This window comes from Octopus bimaculoides, chromosome 12 (genome assembly GCF_046866305.1).
Source record: "Octopus bimaculoides isolate indiv1 chromosome 12, ASM4686630v1, whole genome shotgun sequence".
In the NCBI taxonomy this organism is placed as follows: domain Eukaryota; kingdom Metazoa; phylum Mollusca; class Cephalopoda; order Octopoda; family Octopodidae; genus Octopus; species Octopus bimaculoides.
Window position 1 is genome coordinate 8,264,446 of NC_142939.1, and position 24,301 is coordinate 8,288,746.

Genomic DNA, 24,301 nt, shown 5'->3' on the forward strand with positions numbered 1-24,301 from the left:
GACGATTTGTTGTATTGGTATGAAGTGACATGCAGGATTAATGTTGCACCAAAGTTTACTGGTATTGATGGTTAAGAGGAAAAATTGTCAATAGGATTGCCTTTGTTTTTTTGTCTTTTTGTTGGGTTTTGTTTTTTGTCTTTTTGTTGGGTTTTGTTTTTTAGATATCATGCTGATATAAGGTAAATGTTTGAAAAGACGAAGAGAAAAGTAAAACAAGACCACTGGATTACCACAACCTACGACGTCAGTCCCTATAACCACCAAGCTAGGAGTATCTTCGAATAGTCCTCTCCACAAGGAAATAAGACAATTTTCTTGTGTGGTGGGTTCAGCGAAGTGTAACTAATAGCTGCAACAGGGAATCGGAAATATGAAGACGAGCTGCTCTCGCCCAGCACATGCTTTCTACATGATGGCGCCATTCACGTTAAATATTCTGAGAATAAGAATAGTTATGTGCATGTGTGTGTGGTTTCAGCTATTTTTCATAATACTCAACTTCCTGAAAATTGAATTTAAACATTGTGAGAGAAAAAGATAAAAAAGAATTCCAAATAAAATTAACGGAAAATTAATCCTCTCTTACCAGAGATAAAAATAACGAGAAAAAATAGCTAAACCGTTTAAACTAACGCATAGCAGTATAGGTAAGAAAGATACACGTGGCGACTCGCAAAAAATAGCAACCTAATCTCTCTCAACACATTGCAGTCTTAAAAAATGATGGCCACAAGGGTACAAAATAGCTTATATGTTATACTAGGTATCTCTAAGTAGTTGTCCTTCCTGCTAGGAATAACAACCAACTCTCTTTAATCACATCTTTAAAAGTTTTTTTAAAAGGGTGCATTGGCTGTTTAAGTTCAAATACGCTATGTCTAAAGAAAAAAGTGTTAAGTTTACGACTAAAATGTCTGTGATCATACGGTTACTTAATAAGGTTTAACCTGGTGCTAAGCATCAGCAACAGCTAGTGCACTAAGTATCCAGATATACCTCATATTCTACTTATATTAGACAACATGGGAGCTTCTGCACGTTTGTTTGTTCTTACTATAGATGACGACGAGATTATCAAATCACCCCATCTCTAATGCAAAAGAAAGGCGTATGAGAAATGTAGTTCAAGATGCGCTGAGACAAAATAGTTGTCTTGAATGCATCTAAACATAAGACTATAGAGTCAGAAGTGATCGGCAAGTAAACAACACGATAGCAATAAGAACACCATTTTGTCAACGTATTTTTCATTAATAATTTTCACTTATGAGGTCAAGTCCAAGGGCAATAAAATGACCAATGAGAAATCAGCATCCAGCTCCCGAAATATGGCATATACGCTCATTACCCCTTTTTCATCTTGGATCTTATTGTTTGTTTATATCTGGCGTCTCGGATACAAAACATCGTAACAAAAATCAGTGCTGGTTATAATTTCTACAGAATATCTGCAGAGATAACCTTAACAAATGATGCAAAGACTTCTAGGCTGAATCCAGTCTTGTCTTATGCACACATCCAGAAGTAAAACGTCTGAAGGTGACTGGAGAGCAAACTGATCAAAATATGGTGTAGATGTAAATATTGTAATATTTCATTTCTAAACATGGGGTTAATGAATTGTTCAAAAAAGGATAACCTTATTAACAACAAAGGAAGAGGGTATGGTTAAAAAGTTCGCTTCGCAGTCTTGTGGCTTCAGGCTCGATCCCACTGCATGGCTCATCAGGTCTGCCAACTTGCTTGTGTGTGAAATTACATAAATGAAAACTGCGTAGAATCAGTCGGACGAACTTTGCCTTTTCTTTAGTTAATATTATAGTTTATTATGTAGCATATAGCTAGTATTATAGTTAGTATGTAGTTAGCACATAAATTTGTCACGCAGTGTAGTCGTTGTGGTTGGTTGTCACAACAGACAAAGAAAGAAAGATATGAGATGCTCGTAGTCAAGTTGAAATTAGGCTGTGTATGAATGCACAATGCTCGTGAACAATTAACAGAATTCTATTTTACCGCACAAATGATTTTCAAGTTGGTCATGAATTAGAAATTGCTGTAGCAAAGTTTACAGTGGAAAGAACAATTCTGTAGCTCTTACAAATAGTTGATTTAAAAGGCTCTGTAATTAAGCTGCCAAGACAGGAGAAATTATACACGTTGAGTTCATATTGGCCAACTATAACAGCATATCAAGGTTGAGGAAGAGCCGTGATAATGACTACTGAAAACAGCAAAAGTGTATGTGGAGCTGAGCAGCGGGCTGCTATACAGTGAAGTAAGAAATGAGACGTATTAAATGAATCCACCTGTCTCTACGAAACATGGCCTAGCGAGAGTGGAGATGTATTCCGCCCGATCGTCTATGACTCTCTGCAAAGTTGGCACTGAAAACATACCTATTTATAAGTCTTGTACAGGGACGTTCAATAGGCTTCTAGAAAGATACGTCTCGTGATGTTTGATTGCTAATTCATCCATAACTCGGCCGCTTGCATGAAAAAGGAGTTACTAAGCTGTGATTTTAACTTTGCAATTCGTCGATTCTGTTTCAAACCTTGCTACAGACTTAATGCATCGACCTGTCTAACATCACCACATGGAGTTTGGAAACCTCCAGCAGAGTCGAATCTGGTGCCTAACTTCTTTTACACACCAGTCTCAGTGGGCCTCTCAAAAGATCATCTTCACTCCCTTTTATCCTTCGATTAAGTCAGAAAAACATGTTTAAAAAAAATACATTTCAAAAATACCTCACTACTCAATCAGTACTGTGATCAAAAACGTTCAAACTGTAATCAGCACAGCCTCTCGGCTCACATTTATAACAACACAGCAAGAATAACTAAGGCAATATGTCTGCTTATATCAGACAATAATCTGCTTCTATTTTATATAGTTTTATGATTGCAAAGCTGTGATGTTTTAAACACTTCTGTCTAAAAAATTTAATTACATTTTAAATACCGGTAAATAGTCTCAAAGGGTTGTAAAAACCAATACAAATCAATACTGACAAAGTGTATCAGATATTAACTGAATATAATCGATTAAACTGTTGTTTATGATATTTGATTGTAAGATATTTAAATCCAGATTATCCATATTTCCGTGAAGCGAAATATTTAAATAGGTTAGATTTCTAGCTACGGAAATTATATTATGTGTGCGTTCATTAGAGTATGTATTTATGTGACCGCTTGCGTGTATTTGTTTCTCTGGTTGTGTATCAATGTGTGCGTTTGTTAGTGGTAAGAAGTTTACTTCTCAACCACATGGTTCCAGTTTCAGTCCCACCGCGTGGTACCTTGAGCAAGAGTCTCATACTAAAGCCCTAGGCCGGCCAAAGCCTTTTGAGCGTATATGGTAGACGGAAACTGAGAGAAGCTTGTTGTGTGTGTGCATGTAAATATATATATATATATATACACGACAGGCTTCTTTCAGTTTCCGTCTACCAAATCCACTCACAAGGCTTTGGTTGACCTGAGACTATAGTAGAAGACAAGTGTCTTCTACTATAGTCTTCTACTATAGAACCATGTGGTTGGAAAGTAAGCTCCTTACCACACAACCACGCCTATGTATATATGTATGTATATATGTATGTATATATATATATGTATGTATATATATATATATATATATATATATATATATATATATATATATATATATATATATATATTATTTAAAACAGTTTGATTCGGCTTCATGCAACTTATAGTTTCGTGAAGAAATTCCCCTTTCTTATAGTACTGCTGTTGCCCAACAACTGATATTATCCTGACCACACTATGTGATCCACCTTGACCAATAGCAGTCTCTGTTCCGGTAGCCATCTTGGACTTTCGGTATTTCTCCATTTAGTAATCTAAAGCTTGAAAGAGACGGGTTTCAGTTAGAGGCCCGAGAATCTATAAGTAGCATGGAGCTGAATCAAACTGTTTTAAAAAATACATGGTACTCCTACTAAATGTGTTGAGTGCCCTTTTCTTTCTTTTGTCTGCTCGCTCGCATATATATTGATGTGTGTGTGTGTAAACCTAGCATCTATTTCTATTTCTTGGTTTCTCTATTTATTAAAGCATACATTGTTTTGCTTTGGAAACTTTTTTGTAGCACTGAAATTGAACCGACCAGCGGAAACCGTGTTTTAACAGCTCGAAGGTCCGGACACGAACCCCAGGCATTTGCGAGAGCGAGGTATGTATTGGGGCATAATGAATACTCTGAATGTATTACATATATATAACCATGCTATATCTAATAGTGTATCTCGGAGTAAATATAACTATAAATAAAAGGCTGTAATGAACTTAGTTAAAAATCATTTATAACAGTATTATATGCTTCGAGATACTTTGTTAAATAATTTACGTATTTCCCAAGGCTTTTACATTTGTAGTCTAAATGTAAACAAACTTAGTTTGTTATTTGTGAGATTAAAATATACGTTCATGGAAGGAAGACGGAAGATTTCTTTGCTGCAGTTGATGGCACATGTTTCAAAGTTAAAGAAGACGTCTAGTTCGAGCCCTGCGGGTAGCAGTCCGTCTTTTTTCCAGCCAAGAGGTTTTAACCCAGTATAGTGTAAACTATTATTTACAGTTATATTCACTGCGAGATACACAGTTAAATTATTTATTTAAATTGTTTTTGATGCTTTACATTTATAATCATTATTAGAACGTGATATTCGGCATTCTAACAAAACATCCACGTTGAGTTGGATATGAAGATTAACTTTTGGTATTAATACCGCTTCTGTCGCTAATGATTATTTATTATAATCATTATATATGAAAACATATTTTATAGATTCATATGCTTGTCAAAACATATATATATTACACTATTATGTACATGTTTTTAAACGTTTCCCATCCCCACTTCAATTTTTATGTATTCATGTGAAAGCATGTTTAAATGCCTAAATGTAAAACAAATAGCAATATGCAGGATATATCCATTCAAATGTTTATTTGTTCATGTAGTAAGAGGAAAGTAGTGTGAGGAGTTCAATGTTAACTCGATTTTTCAGAGCAATAAAGGCAGTGTCATACTATTCCTAGTGCGAGCCATACAAATTAGATCGTCATTAAAATGAGGGCTGAAGCCACAATTAAACTAAACCCGACCCCATCATAATAAAAGAAGAAAATCTGTGAAAACTTTAGTTATTCTTGGCGATGTCGTTGGCATTCATGTCTTTGCCACTGTTGTTAGTGTTTAATCCCAGACCGAATAAACTTTAAGGCATTCCACTCGTGAGAACTCCAAGTTCTGAAGACATATTAACTGATGCGCACTTCGGTCATAAGACGGTAGAATTTAAGTTACTATTTCTAGCAGGTAGAGTGAGCACGTAAGAGTCACTCGTTGGTTTGTACTCTAAAGTACTCTACGAACTCATAATTACAGCTTTGCTCTTTCTTTGTTTTGATGACATTCATTTTAGTTTCAGAATTACGTCTTGTTTCTTTGTTGTTGAGTAAATAACCCCAGTTATTCAGGTACAGATCTTTAGTGGGGGTCAAATAGGATATCGACAATGACGACATCATCAACATCATTACCACTGACTACGAAACCGAATGAATAAAATCACAGTACATAAAATAAACTTGCGACTTTATGTATTCTAGCTCAATACCTTTATATTCTGAAACATATGTATACACACAAACTACATGTGAGTGTGTGTGCGTGTGTGTGTGTGTGTGTGTGTGTGTGTGTGTGTGTGTGTGAAAAAGTCGCTATTTCGAATAAGATAGTATAACAGATACCTTTTGCTTAGAACTCCATGAAAATCTATGTATGCCCAACTTTTAATGAAATATTAAACAATTTGTCCGCCGATTTTCGTTTGCTGTTATATACATTTGAATAGATTACAGAGTATATAGTTCAGATTCTGAATAAAACTGGAGATATGGTAACAACTTTTTTTTATATAGCATCATAAATTACATAATATTTATAGCTATTTCACTTGCATATACTATCATAGTATACTATGCTGTAATTATGACAATGCATTCCAAACGCTTTAAAAAATAGGTGTGCATATTAAGGTGCTCGGCATATAGATAATACTTTAGATCATCACATGTTCTTTATTATGTTATGAGGATGGCTGTAAATAGAATTCATGCTTTTGGTGAAATTTCTTGTTAGAGGCCTTCTTGGTTATAATGATCACAGAGTATTCATACAAAAAGTATGGAGAATATATTATAAATCTTTTTATAGCATCTTTACAGATGTTTTCGGTGATCGTTGCAATGCAGATTATGTAAGGATATGCTTACATATACTACATTAAAGTATATCATTAATGCTATCATTTATGAAAGACATGTAAAAACATTGTAGATATATAATTTCATAATATATTTGCCAAACTTAATTTTGAATGCATGCATATATATATATTACATGGAAAGATGCGAGCAAGAGAAATAATATTCTTAATATTATAATCCTTGAAAATTACAGGACAAGTTATTACACTTGGAAAAGTTCAGGACAACATATTACATCTGGTAAATTACAGAACAAGAAAATTTTTACTTAAAATATTGCAGCTAACGATAAAATCTTAAATAAAATATTTAGACAGTCCTATATTTAAGAGATGAGGAATTATGCACATTATTTACATTTGACGGATATTTGTCCTCATCTTGTTTGTTGTTAACACAACGTTTCGGCTGATATACCCTCCAGCCTACTTCAGGTGCCCTGGGGAAATTTCGAACTTGGGTTCTCATTCCTAAGGAAGAAGACTGGAGGGTATATCAGCCGAAACGTTGTGTTAACAACAAACAAGATGAGGACAAATATCCGTCGAATGTAAATAATGTAAATAAAATATTTAGATTTAGAAAATATTAGCTTTTATTAAAACTAAAACTTTAATTACAAGTTATTACTTCTATTTGTTATTATTTGTTACTTCTATTAAAAATTTAAGAAATAACTCAAAATAGTTTTTACATTTTAAAAAATTCATTTTTTAATTATCAATTAATAATTAGAAATTTGAAAATAGGTTATAAAAATTAATAGTAGTACATAATTAGTTGGTACAATAAATAGAGTTATACGAAAATTAGTTATTTTTTACAGTAAAATCTACCTATAACAACAAATTCACAGTAAAATTTACTTGAATCATTGCCGTTGGTGAAGAAGAAACATAATAGCATTTTATGTCAACTCTGTATATTTCATATCTATTAAACAGACAGACAGACAGACAGAAGATAGATAGATAGATAGATAGATAGATAGATAGATAGATAGATAGATAGATAGATAATAGGTATATTTTTCACATGTTTATGTGAAATAATGAATAGAGAAATGAAAATTAAAATCTGGATAGAAAATCTATTAATCGATTCATATTCGTTAGTTTTAAACAAATATTTTCTTAATATCGATTACACTGAGTAAGAATCAACGATTATTATATTGGAAAATATGTAGTCAATTAATTATGTATACATAATAAACTTTGATATAGGATTCCGTTGAATATGAAACAGAGCAACAAAGTGTCCAAACGAATACATGTATAAACACACACACACACACACACACTGATACTATAAATAACACACATAATACGCATATACCCCTGTATTATGCTAATTCAGTGATTATAGTTGAAAAGAATCTTTTAAGTAGTGTTTGAGACATTTGTCTGAATAAATATTGTCTTTTAGACTCATCGGTGTGGCATTTCATCGACGGTATATCACCTATTCGGTATCAGTCTATCTTATAAAGTTTTTGTTACATATATATATATATATATATATATATATATATATATATATATATATATATATATGTATATATATATATATATATGTATATATATAAAATGGAGAAATTGTACAAAATGTATAAATAGAGGATGAGTAAAGTACCGGCACAGTTTCGATTACCTGTTGTTATCCATAGATTTATTGCAGGAACTTCGTAGTGGCTGTTGGGGTAACAGTATTAACAAAATAGATGGAATGTGTAATAAATTTCGTTGGGCACAACGCATGTTTCGACCCGTTCTGGGTCTCTTCGGGTACATCAATAAAAAGTCTCACTAGAGATTTCCTGAGTCAGTTTACGTACCGCTATATGTCCATCAAATTCGAATTTGATGGACATATAGCGGTACGTAAACTGACTCAGGAAATCTCTAGTGAGACTTTTTTTATTGGTGTACCCGAAGAGACCCAGAACGGGTCGAAACATGTGTTTTACCCAATAAAATCTATTATACATTCTATCTATTTTATTAATACTGTTATATAGTTAACAAATGAGACAGATGGAAAATAGAATAGACGAGAATCTTTATCGCTAACAACAACCATTTGAACTCATCCTGCAGTGATCCCTCACAGGTGAGATACTGTACAACTGGTTGTGGTGCATCACTCGGTGTAGAATTGTCTCGTCAGGTGATGTTATAAGGTGTATCTTATTAAATGATCCCTGTTTCGCTCAGTTTTAATACGGCATGTTGTTCAGGTAGTGAAAATGCTTCATAGGCTAACTACTAGGGAAGATACTCAATACTTAAATAATTATTGGTACATGTATATATATATATGTATGTATGTATATTGGTATGCATATATTCACTTAAATAGGTATACATATATATATATATGTATATATATATATGCATGTATGTTAGTAAATATATGTATATATAGCCTATATGCATATGCATGTGTGTGTATGTGTGTATATATATATATATATATATATATATGTATATATATATATATATATATATGTATATATATATATATATATATGTATATATATATATATATATATGTATATATATATATATATATATGTATATATATATATATATATATATATATATATGTATATATATATATATATATATATATGTATATATATGTATATATATATATATATATATGTATATATATGTATATATGTATATATATATATATATATATGTATATATATATATATGTATATATATATATATATGTATATATATATATATATATATGCATATATTCACTCATATATAGGCATGCATGTATGTTTATAAACACGTATATAAAACCTATATACATGTGTGTGTGTGTGTGTGTGTGTGTGTGTGTGTGTGTGTGTGTGTGTGTGTGTGTGTGTGTGTGTGTGTGTGTGAACTTAATACACAACTGATATCTGTTGTTAAGTAACGATCCAGAAAATATATAACTCAATACAAAAATATAGAGCAGTAATTTATTTTTGTCTGTCCAGTGGCCTTCTCTTAGAAATTTCTATGCTTCCAGCCACTTCTTCAACCAAATTCAAACTGGTTTAGAAACACACTTTATCACTTTAATGGCCGCGGTAGCATGCAAACACACTTTTAAGAAATGCAAAAAATATAGTAACAACGATGTTCTTGAGACCCCGTATATGTGTCACTATAAATTGTTTATTATTTCTGCATTATTTATAAGTACTTGCCCTTGTTACTTCATGCATAAGTAATGAGGTTTACCATCTAGAGTTGCAGGTGCACACGAGACAAGAATAAGCTATGTAGAAAGTTTACATCCCAAGGTTATTGCTGGTGTGTTTATGTCTTCATAACTTAGTGGTTCAGCAAAAATACAAACCAGTAAAATAAGTACTAGGCTTACAAAGAATAAGTCCTGGGGTCAATTTGTTCGACTAAAGGCGGTGCTCCAGTATGGCCGCAGTCTAATGACTGGAACAAGTAAAAGAATAAAACAATGTATGTATGTATATATATGTACATATATGTATGTCTATAAGTATATATATGCATGTATATATACATACATATATATATATATATATATATATATATATATATATATATATATATATATAAGTGAAAGATGGATATGTACATCATCATCATTATCATTTAACGTCCAATTTCGATGCTGTTATGGGTGGGACCAACATTCCAATATTTTTTAGATACTAAATTTTAACTGCTTTCAAACTTTCAGCCTACTCTTTGCATTCTATAATAATGTAACTAAAGAATAAATATTTATTTCTAACCAGAAATGATAACATTAACTATTCTACTAAACAGTCGGGAAAGAAATATAAGCCAAGCGAATGAATACGAAAGAACTATATTACTTATAGCTTAAATGACCGTTGGCGGTTGGTTCGTAGTGGCGCTTGAGAGAATGGTACAATAAATTTTCTGCAGAACAGCTGTTACTTTCTTGTTTACCGTGCGAAACATCTCTGGTTTGAATGCGTTCTTTGATGTAAGGCGTGTGTACAAATGGCACTATATTTCTATAGTTGTGTATATAATTATAGATATGTATATTGAGTATAGTTAACACACACACGTACGCACGCACGTACACACATAGGCACACACACACATATACATGGATATGCGTATATATTGATATATTCCTATAATTCTCTCTAGCGTATTATTATGAATGGTTGTTGCGTTCAAATTTTATAGATAGTTTGGCTATATTATAATGGTTGGTTGACTTCACGGAATATACTTTCATTTTAAATTATACATGGTGGTGTTGATTTTGATTATTCGTTATTGGCATGCTTCGAAGCAATTCATGCCAGCATTCCAGCCGATGTAAGCATAAGAAATAAAATCATAGATTGCAATATGTAGAAAAAAGAAATAATACACAACAACCTCATTTTTCTATTTTAAAATTGTGAATGTAGCCATCGTTTGAGTTTTGGTTTTATCAATGTACATTATCATGTGAACCAACAAACTGCATTTTCTTTATACCGAATTTGTGAGACCCATAATAGAATGCACCTCCTACACCCGCGCTGGTACTGCTGCTATGCACACATCCTAGACCGCATCCAAAGATAGGCCACCTGACTTATCAACACTCTTCAATCTCTGGTTCACAGTTGTGCTGTCTCTTCTCTATCATTTCCACTGGTATTGTAGTCTTTCTTTGATCTTCCCTACTCACTCATTTCTCTTACCATTCTTCATATTGTTTCAACCTGAGAAACCCTGCACTAACCACAGTGCCGAACACTTCCTCCCAAAACATCAATTTTGCCAGTAATTTTTTTTTCCTCCTGTAGCCATCAAACTGCGACAGTTCATGAGGAACCTTAGTTGCATCAATCTTACCAGTGTTATAGGGCTTGCAAAAACCATGCATATCGATGTATATCAAAAAAAATTATACGACAAAATAAATGTCAGATGAACTGGAAGTTTCTGACATCAACCAACAAATGCACAACACTGATAGATGAGGAAGCATCTAGGTGGTCGCTCAGCCTGCTAGAAATTGAGGCAAAATCTTCTTCAAAACACAACCTTATCATCATCCGGTATTATTCAATATCTGTAGGTTGAATACCATTTATCACCATTGCCATCTCTTTTGTGTTATCCTTATACATTCTCTGTATTTTAAGTATGTCTATGTCTTGATATTATCCAGCCACATAATACTTTGGTTTTCTCTTTATATTTTCCCTTTCAGTTTTTTTTTTCTAATTAAATGTCCGAAATATTTCAGGTTATTTTTTTTCTCTTTGATGATGTCTAATAAATCTTTTTTTTTTTCTATTTTAAGTATAATATATTCTAAAGTACAACCACATTTGAGGGGATTCTAATCTTTTCCATTATACTATTTCAATGGCTATCTTTCAGATCCATATAATAGAGTGGACCATACATACCATTTTAATAATATTTTCTCCATTTTCAATATTAGAACTTTTTTATGTTCATATATTTGACATCATTCAAACTACTTTTCTAGATATCTCAATCCTCTTTTTGATTTCTTATTTGGCTGTTTTTTGCTGATTAGCATTACTCGTGTTTGCTTTAGAATTACTTCCATTTCACAGAGCCTTCATTTGTCATTTACTTTACTTACAAGGTCACATCTCCCAACAGTTAATAAAGGTAGAATAATCAGCCTATAGTTACGTTGTTGATATCCATACCTCCAGCAGAACATACCTGACAAGTTACCTACTTTTCTGAAGATCTGCTCAGTTTATAGGCTAAATGAGATTGAGAATTGTACACAGCTTTGCTTCCCTTACAACAAGACACTTATTTCTATCCCTCTAACGTACCTTAACCCCTCAGCACCTAACATAAAGCCACTTCTCTCAATACTAATACTGCTCTGTTGAGGTGCCCTGTGAATTACTTGGCAGCCTCTCTAGTACAGTACCACGTAAAAGCAATCAGCAATTCTGATTGGTATTAGGAAGGACATCTAGCTGTAGAAACCATGCCAAAGTAGGCAATGGAACTTGACACAGGCTTCTAGCTCATCAGCTCCTGTTGAACTATCCAACCCATACTAGCATGAAAAGCAAATGTCAAATGGTGAGGAGGATGATAATGATGATGGGGGGGGGGGGCAGATCACTTCCTGCTGTTTCAACATAGTTTTGTAATGATTTGAAATTCTTTATCACATATCCCAAATTATACATTCGAGCATCTTTACATATTTTCCTCTACCATATAAAACGTATGTAGGCATCATGTTTTATGTTTGAGACTCTTGCACATATTGCTCTTAGGTTCAGTATTTCTTCCCAAATTCTCTGTTTCTGGTCAAAAATCATTTTACAATTAACTTAATGGGCTTAGTTCTTCATTTTTTTTATTGATGTATTTATACATTTGATGACTTTTTAATGAGTATTTTAAGAGTGCAATTCTGAGCTTTTAGTTTCTTTGATAACGAGACAAAGAGAGATTACTTCATCTAAGTTGGTTCGTGTGCATACACACACACATATTACATTACCTAAGACATGTTATTCAATCTAGGTTGTAGAAGCTTTTTTAATGCTTCTGCTAGCATTTCCTTTGCTCCAGTTGCCTTTCCAATTTATCAATGACTTTACTGGCTTTATAACACTGTATTTTTTTTAAAACTGAAAAGCAAATTAGATAATGTAGCCCAAATTACATTATGTCTATAAAACAAAACACATGGCAATTATGCTTAAAATGTCTTTGATTTTTGTGTCTGCTGGATCTGTGCAGTTCTTTGGGTTAAATAACAAATATAACAAATTCACACACGAGTCTCTTTTTGTTTTAAGATGCCACAAAATGTACAACATATAGGGATTCCAGTATTTTATTGCAACAATGCTAGGCCCATGTGGAGGCGTGTAGTTTAGTGGTTAGGGTGTCAGCATCATGATCGTAAGATTGTGGTTTCGATTCCTGGACCGGGCGACGCGTTGTGTTCTTGAGCAAAACACTTCATTTCACGTTGCTCCAGTCCACTCAGCTGGAAAAAATGAGTAATGCTGCGATGGACTGGCGTCCCATCCAGCTGTGGAACACATACGCCATTGAAACCTGGAAACCGGACCCATGAGCCTGGCTAGGCTTTAAAAGGGCGCAGGTGGAGGCGCAATGGCCCAGTGGTTAGGGCAGCGGACTCGCGGTCAGAGGATCGCGGTTTCGATTCCCAGACCGGGCGTTGTGTATGTTTATTGAGTGAAAACACCTAAAGCTTCAAGAGGCTCCGGCAGGGGGTGGTGGCGACCCCTGTTGTACTCTTTTGCCCCAACTTTCTCTCACTCTTTCTTCCTGTTTCTTGAGTAACGCTGCGATGGACTGGCGTCCCGTCCAGCTGGGGGTGGGGACATACGCCATAGAAACTGGGAAACAGGGCCCATGAGCCTGGCTAGGCTTTAAAAGGGCACATAAATAAAAAAAAATTCTAGTTCCATACTTTTTAAGGTTTATTATGATATTTTGTAACCCTTTTGAGCATGCGCATTTTTCAATTCTAGTTTTGACATTGCTATCACCAACTCACCGAAATTAACATCAGTATCAAACTGTTACCATTATCTTCATGATAGTTGCTTAGTAATTGTATCGACAATATTAGCTTTCCATGGATACTTAATGCTTTAGATTACTTGAATTCCATCAAATGTTGACATGATCTCCAAATGAATCTTTTTAGGGAAAGTTATAGCTTTTTCTTAACTGATCTATAAATAGATCTGCACAAAATAATTAAGTTTTCTGAAAATATAAATACCAATGAGGGATATATTCATATATTTCGCCAGTCAATGTATTTGGATATTTTGTCAATGAATATATTAAGATTTGTCTCCAGTGCATATATTTTCCGACAAGTGAATATTCTGGACTATTTCATATGTCAATGTAAAGTGTAGGTATCGACATGAACACATCTATGGCTGCATGATTCAGAATTTTGCTAAGCAATTGTGTGGCTTCCAGTTTAACCTGAAGGCAAAGAAGTTCCTGAACAAGATGAGGCATCCTGTTGAGCTGGAAATGATCCGGCTATTCTAGGATGAAAAAACCATCACTACACTTTCCAACTGGATTCCTAAATGCAACTAACTGCGACTCTGGATATTCGATGTTTATCAAAAACAGATGCTAAATGATGATGATATATTAATTTTTGCAACGGAAGATTGACGGAAACTTTGACATTTCAGTCTATTATCCATCTACAGACTGATGATGGCTAGTAAGCCAAAACCTTGAGGTCACAATGAGCATTTTCCTTGTTAAATTGAATATATCGAAGAGTTTCACATTATCCTTCAGTTTAATGTTTGGCTGTTTTCATATACAACTTTACTTAAAAATAAACATGGAGATATATATACATATTTAAAAAAATCTCATATTTCAATTTGTTTTGTGACACTGTTACTGTCAAAACATTGCTAAATTTTTCTCACCATTAAATACTCTTCATTAAATATTAAAGCATATACAGAGGGAGGTGGGGAGAGATAAGATTGATGAAATGTGTGTATAAAAGAAAGTTATTTATTAAACTACATCAGTATGGTATGTTTGTATTTCATATCCTTATAAATACTTAAACACAGAACAGACTCTTTAACTGACCTTGTGTGTGTGTGTGTGTGTGTGTGTGTGTGTGTGTGTGTGTGTGTGTGTGTGTGTGTGTGTGTGTGTGTGTGTGTGATAAACATACATTAAAACTTGTATTTTATGAAAGAATCGAAATTTTTTTACCCCTTTCCATCACCACATCATACTGTCATTCTCTCAGTGATTGACTATTTAACCATTTATCTCTCCACTTGATTTATTTAACATAGCAACCACATTTTTCTCTGAATTGAAGCATCACACATGACATGTCTCCTGTTGTGAACCTTATGACATTATTGACCAAATCAAATAAAGACAGATTGATTGCAATAAAAATATTGATTGAATAAAAAAGATGATGTTCAAACGAAACAGAATTACTAGATGAAGTGATTTGCTTGGTCAGTGCGTTTTTATTAGTCTTTTCAAAAAGATAACTCTGTTCTATGGTGTAAGTTTCCTTAAATAGGGCTAACGGGATTTACTCAACAACAATTACCAGTACCCTGCCATTATCTCTATTACTGCCAACTGTCTTCTTTTGTTGTTGTTTGTCTGCTCTCATTGTTGTCTATTCCGTCTTTGTCATCTGTTTCCTATCAATGTCATCTGTTCCTTCTAAATATTGTCTCCTCCCTTTCAGTGTCTCTTCAAATCCTGTCTCTATCATTTCCTTTTTACTGTCATTTCTTCTCATTTACCATTTCTTCTTTATTGTTGTCTCTTCTGTGTTACTGTCGTCACTTTTCTAATATCATCATCTTATCATTCCTTTCGTCATGTCCTCTCTATCTCGTATCATCAGCTGTTTCCAATGTCATTGTTATTTACACTCTATCATTGTCTTCTTTATCTTATATTGTCCATGTCACCGTCATTTCTTTCTCTATCACTGTCATCTCTTCTCCATCATTGTCGTCTGCTCTGTGTGTTGTCATTGTCTGCTATTGTCCACGTCATTCTCTTTCTTATCAATGTGTTTGGCAAAGTCAAATATCACAGTAGTCTCTCCCACACTATTCAGGTTGTATTGTATTCAGGTCGGCATCAGTGCAGTCAAGCTCATCTCATGCATCTCTCAGGTTTGTACCACTTTTACTTCAACATAAGGCTGTTTTTGCGTTTGTTGTCTTTAGTTTTCTTTGGTTTCTTAACTCATTTAACCCAGTTGAAATTTAACTATTAACTCGAGGGGCTTGGTTTAAACAGCTTGCTTGCTTGCATGCTTTGATTTTGACATGTTTTACTACTCTGATCTTGTGTTTTTTTTCCTTTTTCTAACAAATATATTGCTTGTTCATCAATACTTTGGAATCAGTCATTCATGTTTTTTCTCTGTTTTTCTCCTTATTCCTAATACTACTAATATTACTACAATTAACACCAATACTTCTACTGTTGATACTATTACTGCTAACAACAATAATACTAACAGGAATGATACTGGCAGAAATAATGCTTCCATATTCTATGCCTTGCTCATTTTTCTTCTTGCTTATATCTTTCTACTAATCAACAATTTGTTTCATTTTTGCATTTGGTTTGCAAGATTCTTGATGTGAACTCATACATTGAAACATATTTTGTTGTCTCAAAGGAAGGTCATTGTGCCAATAATAAACACACACACACTGGTTGTCTTTCACTTCTTTTATTCTTATAAGTCAATAGTTAATCATTTAACCAATTGACTAATTGCTTATTTGGCTAATCCTATGGTTAACCAATCAACCAGCGGGGGTTTGGCAAAGTCCTTTCATTACCATTTATGACTTCATTAATGACATGCCCCCACCCCACTATTTCAGGTCTCTCTGTCGCAGTGACAAACAAAACTAAAACAAACCTGGAGTGGAGGGGGGGGGGGGGCTTGTCAGGGACAAGGTCTGGAATGGCAATAAAAAGACTGACAAACTTAGCTGACAGATTGAATGATTGAGTAACCAAAGAATTAATCAACTAATCAATTAGCTAATTGATTAAATTATTAACCAATTGACTAATAATAATAATGATAATAATAATAATAATGATGATAATAATAATAATAATAATAATAATAATAATAATCCTTTCTTTCATAAGCACAAGGCCTAAAATTTTGTGGGAGGGGACTAGTTGATTACATCGACCCCAGAATGTCACTGTTACTTAGCAATAATAAAGAAATGAAATGGAACCAGTGCATGAGTTTATTATTGGCATAATGACTCTCCAGAGATACAACAAAACCGTTTCTTAGTCTCTATATTTTCTACTTCATTTCACTGTCTGTTGTATGTGAGACTGATAAAGAAATGGGAAAAGACAGGGAAGTCCCTTCTCTTCTTCCTCTTTTTTCCCCTCTTTATCACTTTTATGAAGTTATTTCTATTGTAATTTTTTTCAAAATTTATTATTTCTTTCTCTCTCTCTCTCTCTCTCTCTCTCTCTCTCTCTCTCTCTCTCTCTCTCTCTCTCTCTCTCTCTCTCTCTATCTCTCTCTCTCCTTCTCTATCTCTCTTTTACTCACACACACACATACATACATACAAATGCACACAGATAGATACATACAAACACAAACAGATGCTCACACACACACACACACACACACACACACACACACACACACACACATATCGATAGATGTGCAAACATATTATCTTCTTTGTTTTTCTTCTGTTGCATGCTGGAATGCATGTTCTATTATTGTTAGCATGAAAGAAGTTTTACAATAAATACTAATCTCATTATTATTATTATTATTATTATTATTATTATTGCCTTTGAATGCTTCTTGAGTTTGTAAGTAACATTAGTGTTTATTTTTTATCACTATAACTAATATTATCAATATTATCAATATAACTAATATTATCAATGAGGATTGTATTTTACATAAGGCTTGAACCTGTGTGTTCGGTGGGTTGTTTCTTTTTAATTTAGCTTTATTTAGAGATATTTCCTGGCACTGATGGAATCAGTCTTTTAAATAAACCTTAGTAAAGATTACCCAGCAATGAAAGGAGTGCTATTTATCCGCAGTTAGCAAAACAGATTTGTCTCCTTTGTTTTATAGATGTTATGGTATATACTCAGGTGTATACCATTATTCCATGCAACCCCTGATTCCGTGCATCTTTGATGTAGTGATTAATCACCATGCCACCTTCATGTTCTCTCCTGGAATGTTGTCCAGTCCAGAATTTTTCTACGTTTTAGTGTTTTTTATAACAGCACTAAATTTGGCAAATGTCACTTGTTCATCAATCCAATTGATTACCAAGTTTTCACAAAATCTTTCCATGACTGCAGAATCTATTGATATAGTTTGGTTTAGAATCTACTTGAAGTATTCTTATTAGTACTCTACTATTGCTAACAAATGTATGAGTGTAGATATATCATCTGATATATATTAAGGAATAATTTCTAGGACCATAGAAGGTAGGTCTCTATTTCCTCATACAAAATATTCATGTCATACTTGTCTGTATGTATCTGGATTTCTTCAGTAGTGATTTCTCATCTTATCCTAAAAGCTGAATAGCAGTCTACGGCAAGCCATGGCAACCCATCGTTCAGTATTTAGGGAAGGATAGAAGACTACTGCTGTTTTGAAAGTGTGATTAATAAATTATCCATAGTTGCTCTTTGGGTCTTTGTTCCTGTCATTCATGAACATGCTGATTTGAGTTCTATTGTACCAGTTTTTATGTAGTTTGGGAATCAGATACATTATCTGGAATCAGATTATTTCAACAGCAGTATCACTGTGTGCTTAACTTAAAGAGGAACCATTTATCATCCATGCCAATTCACAAGGCATTGAATACCTCTGAAGCATTAAGTTCTATTTAAAAATTGCATGGTATTATTTAATAATATATCAACAATTTATTTAAAATATTTGTTGAATGCTAACAGAGATATTAAGCTGCATGAATTCTTTAAAGGTGGTGCATGTTCTGAATATAAGCAGTTTGATCATTCAATTAAATCTTTCTGCATGCTTCACTATATATCTTTTTTCAGCATGCTAAAGCAATCATCTCATTTGAGCATGAGATTTCATATACTCTTGGATTTTAAATATATTTATTTTTTAAATTTTTAATCTCATAAATTCTCCATAAGCTCTTAGTATTTATGATAATAATAATTCTTATTTTTAATAATAATAATTAATGATAATTAATAATGCATATCTGTAATTAATGTTTTAATGCTATATAAAATTTTATCAAAACATAAAATAATTGTAATGTTCATAATGAAATCTGTAATTATGTTGCTGATTTATATATATATATATATATATATATATATATATATATATATATATATATATATTGATATCCATTCATTGCTAAATGATATATGAATTTAATGTATTCCTTTTTATGAAACATCTAAATAAGCACTGCAGTATACATACATACATACATACATACATACATACATACATACATATTGTTTTGATTTATATTTTTTAACAGGTCTCTATTGTAAAAGATTTACGTATTTAAATGACAATTATAGATAATCTACACATCAAGTACTTCTGCTCCAAATTTAAAATCATTTTTAGATTTTTTTTTATCAAATGTTTGTTGTTTTTTGACATTTGCTTTTCTTTCATTTGCTATCTTAAAATACATATACGACAAATCTATTTAAAATATTTTATCTTCGATTTAAATCTAATGCTTTAATTTAAGGACAGGAATTGATATTTGCACTATCATCATCATGATCACATTTCAGTTAATTACAAAGTATTTAGTTTTGTTGCTTTATTTCTTTGATTGGAGGTTTTTATTTTATTTCAGGGTGTTTTTGTATGTATTTTTTATTTTCTTATTGTCATTTTCATTAATTTGAATTTGTCTTCTCTAAGCTATCCTGTGATTAAATCCACTTCAAAAGTGTTTGGTTCTGGGTTTCAGCTTATTAGGTGAGACATTGGACAAATGTCTTCTCTAACAGTCTCTGGCTGCCAATACCATGTGAGTGAAATCTCGAAGGAAAGGCCACAGAATCTCACTATATATAAATAAATTGAGAGAATGGAGCAGGTAAAATCCAGCCTACATATGCTTCCTAGCTAGCAGAACCTTGGAAGTAATTATTACTCAATGAGGGGTACACTTCTAGCTACTCATCAGGCCAAAGATACCTTAGTTAAATGAAGGTTATATGGTCTTCAGGGAATCGTGCAAGTGGTTGGAATTAGGAAAGATCCATCCATAGAAACCAGGCCAAATCAGACTGGAACCAATTCCAGTCAAACCATCTAGCCCATGTCAGCATGGAAAGCAGACACTAAATGATGATGATATATATATATATATATATATATATATATATATATATATACATATACACTGTAGATAATGATAATTGTGAGCTTTAAGCATTCACCTTGTATTGGCTAAAGAAAATGCTCTAATATTGGGACATATCAGTCCTTGACAGAAAAAAAAGTATAAAAACATATAAAGTTTATGATTATCAGAATTTTCATTCGCCACTGTTTTTTCATTTAATGCAGAATATATATATATCATCATCATCATCATCATCATCGTTTAATGTCCGCTTTCCATGCTAGCATGGGTTGGACGATTTGACTGAGGACTGGTGAAACCAGATGGCAACACCATGGATACCCTTAATATATGCATATATCCATACATATATGTATATACCTACATCTATATGTATACATACATGCATACATAAGTACAGGACATCATTATTCAACCAGGGTTCTAGATTTTGGAAATCCTCCCAAATGCAACCAAGTATAAAAATTTCAAAGTTAGTCATGGGTGAGTGGAGGCACATGGCCTAGTGGCTAGAGCAGTGGACTCATGGTCGAAGGATCACAGGTTAGAATCTCAGACCGAATGATGTGTGTGTTTATGAGCGAAACACCTAAGCTCCACGCAGCTCTAGCAGAAGGTAATGATGAACATCTGCTGACTCTTTCACCACAAATTTCTCTCACTCTTTCCTCCTGCATCTAGCAGCTCACCTGCAACAGACTGGCATCCTGTCCAGGTGGAGAAGCTATATGCCAATGAAACCGGGACACCAGCCCTTTTGAGCCAGGCATGGCTCGAGAAAGAACAAATAGCAACAACAGTCATGGGTGAACTTTTTTGATCGACTTCAAAAAAACATTAATTTTCATTGTTTTCTAGCAAAAGCTCATCAGAACATGATACAGGACTAAGGATTTGCAAAGAAGTTGTATTCCTAATACATTTATATATATATATATATATATATATATATATATATATATATATATATATATATATATATATATATATAACGTGTGTTTGCCTTTGTTCCTATCACCGTTTGACAACTGGTGTTATTTTGTTAACATTAATGTAGCTTAGGGGTTCAGCAAATGAGGCTGATAAAATATGTACCAGACTTTAATAAAAGTCCTGGGGTGGATTTCTTTTTACCAATTCCTTAAAGGCAGTGACCTAGCATGGTCACGGTCCAATGATTGCAACAAGTAAAAGGTAAAAGATGTATGTAGGAGAAAGGGAATTGCACTTTGTGTGTGTGTGTGCACATGCATGCGTGCACATGCGTGCGTGCACAAGATTGTGAATTAGAGAGAGAAGATATGATTGCAATGAAGCGGTTGAGTGGGAAAGCAGGGCTATTTCATGTTAAATGTACTTTCAGAGTGGTTATTGATTAAATCATGGTAGGTTGGTTTTTGTAATTTGAGTTGTAACATTTCATTGATGACTTAACAATAACTTACTGAGAGAAAAGATAGTAAATATTCTCTGAAACTTTCATTGTAACACTAACTATTCAGCCATAATTTTGCTTCAGATACTGAAAATATTCAGTAATTTTATTATTTTTCAGTGTATGTGTGTGTGTGTGTGTGTGTGTATTGAAATGTATCCTTTTAATTTTTTAAAAAAGTTTGTTTTAATAGGGTTTTTTATGGCCCTAAAGATTTAGAGATTTTTTTCACACATGCACACACACACATGCATACACACCACACGCACACACACATGCACACACATATACACACATGCATAAATGCATGGTCTTTCCTGGAGAGAAGAGAGTTGTTGGGCAGGAGTATATATAGGCATGTAATAGTATAAACAATGAAAAGTGTACTCAATACTAATCCAGTGGAGTAAACATATTATTGCAAAACTTACTAGTTGTCTGTATTGGAAATAGGGTTTGCTGATTTACAGTCAAGTAGATTCTCTCTCCCCCTCTCTCCCCCTCTCTCTCTCTCTCTCACACACACAGATGCATACACACATTTACATATACACAGACATCTGCCCATAGAAAATCTGTCTTAATAAACTCCATCCAACTCGTGCAAGTATGGGAACATGGATATTAAAACTAACGTGATGACATTGATAATACATATACACATTCGCACTCACACATAAAAATAACACCACACATGCTTACATATATATATATGAATAAACACACACATATATGTGCATACTACACATTTTTTCTCTTTTCTTTCTTTCTTTCTTTCTCTTTTATTCCCTTTCTTTTTCTTACACATACACTCCCTCCTGATATCTAACTCTTTCTGTCCCTCGCTTTTGTTTTTCATCAGATTCCGTCACGCTGCCTTCAATGTACTTCTTGGGCGAAGGAAAACTACCCGACGCCACAGTGCCGGACAAATCGAACATGTTTATATTGGCGGTAACTATCAGGATTTTCTTTCAAATTTCTTTACAAATCACTTTGTATTTTAATTTTCCTTTGTCATCTATGTATTTCTTTTGCATTCAAATTATTCCAGTTCATTAAAATCTAATCAAATTACTATTAACATATCTAATGCATGAAACATTTCAAAGCTAATGTAAACTATATATGTAAAGAGAAAAATATAATGTTAGTCAATGACTAATAATATATTCAGATTTTTCTTCTTTTTTTTTTACCAATAAGGTAAACAACTTTGAATTTGTTTAAGCCTTATTGTAACCTCATTATTGTAGCATAGTCTTATAGAAAGGTTGACAAGTAAACATCAGTCAATGTAAAAAAAATCAGCAAGTACAATGAAGATCATTCTAATAATGATATGTTAGCTTGTTAGCTTATAGTTGGTTTTACATTAAGTATATTAACACTGACTTACCTTTTCTTTCTCATATATCCACACATGGTGTTTTGATATTTTTTCTCTACTCTCTGAATAATTGTAGTTTTTCTACACCAATCAATGCTTAAATTTTGTATAGTTTCTCAGTAATACTTTCATCACCCCTGTGGCAAGTATGATGAAGTTTATGCTTCAATAATGCATTCATAATATGACTGTATTATAGCCAAAGTTGTTTGTCATCCTTGTTGGAAAATTCAAAAGAATAATACTTCACATTAGCTAATATTGTCTTTATTCTCACAACGTATATATTTATCATTAGGCTTTTGATGTTCCATACATTAAATATGTTAATACTAATATATTATATTTAGAGAAAATAATATGTTAATATTCACACATTATTTTTTCAAGTTGATGACTTATTTAACGAATACATATATACAATTAATAGCTTTTACAATAAAAGCATTTTTAGTTCATTTTAAGTGTTATAAACATAATGTCCACTGTTGTTCACATTTATTTATCTTTTGTTGAAGATTTTGTTATTTATGTTTATTTTATCTTGCTGTTGTTGTTATTATTATTATTATTATTATCATTATTATCATTATTATTATTCATATATATATAATATATACATGTATATTATATATAACATATAATTTATATATATATTATATACAATATATATATGTACATTATATATAACATATATATAATATATATAAATTCACCATTGGTTTCAACTACAGCCTCCAGATGTCTTTCGAATCTCCTGCGACTCTTCTGGATGGTCTCCTTGTTTAAGTTGGTGAATCCTTGCCTTCAGTTCATCTTTGGTGTTACAAAGAGTTTTGTTGGTCTCTCGCTCAGCTGCGCCCCACACATAAGAATCAAGGGGGCTGCATTCTGAGGAGTTAGGTGGCCAGATGTTAGGGGTGATGTGGTCACAGAAATCGTCTGATAGCCACGACAATTGTCTGATAGTCACAGAAATTGTCTAGGTAGATAGATAGATAGATATAGATATAAAATTGAATATAATCTATATATAATATATAGAATATATATATATGGAATATATAGAGAATATATATATATATATATATATATATATATATATATAGAATATTTATATATAAACACACATGCATATATATACATTCATATATATATATTCACTATTTGATCATTTGAAGAACAAT

At 32.8% G+C, this 24,301-nt stretch overlaps 1 protein-coding gene across 5 annotated transcripts in view; it reads left to right on the top strand.

Moving 5' to 3' along the window:
- LOC106880178 (sodium/calcium exchanger 2) overlaps positions 1–24,301 on the top strand; it is a 193,255-nt gene that overhangs the window by 115,875 nt on the left and 53,079 nt on the right. For 3 of the 5 annotated variants that reach the window (XM_089360762.1, XM_089360765.1, XM_089360761.1), the window contains exons 5-7: positions 4,126–4,209; positions 15,997–16,038; positions 22,587–22,678. In XM_089360762.1, coding sequence (XP_089216888.1) covers positions 4,126–4,209; positions 15,997–16,038; positions 22,587–22,678 — 218 coding nt within the window. The remainder of the gene's footprint in view (positions 1–4,125; positions 4,210–15,996; positions 16,039–22,586; positions 22,679–24,301) is intronic. The other 2 variants (XM_089360764.1, XM_089360763.1) reach the window with 1 other exon arrangement.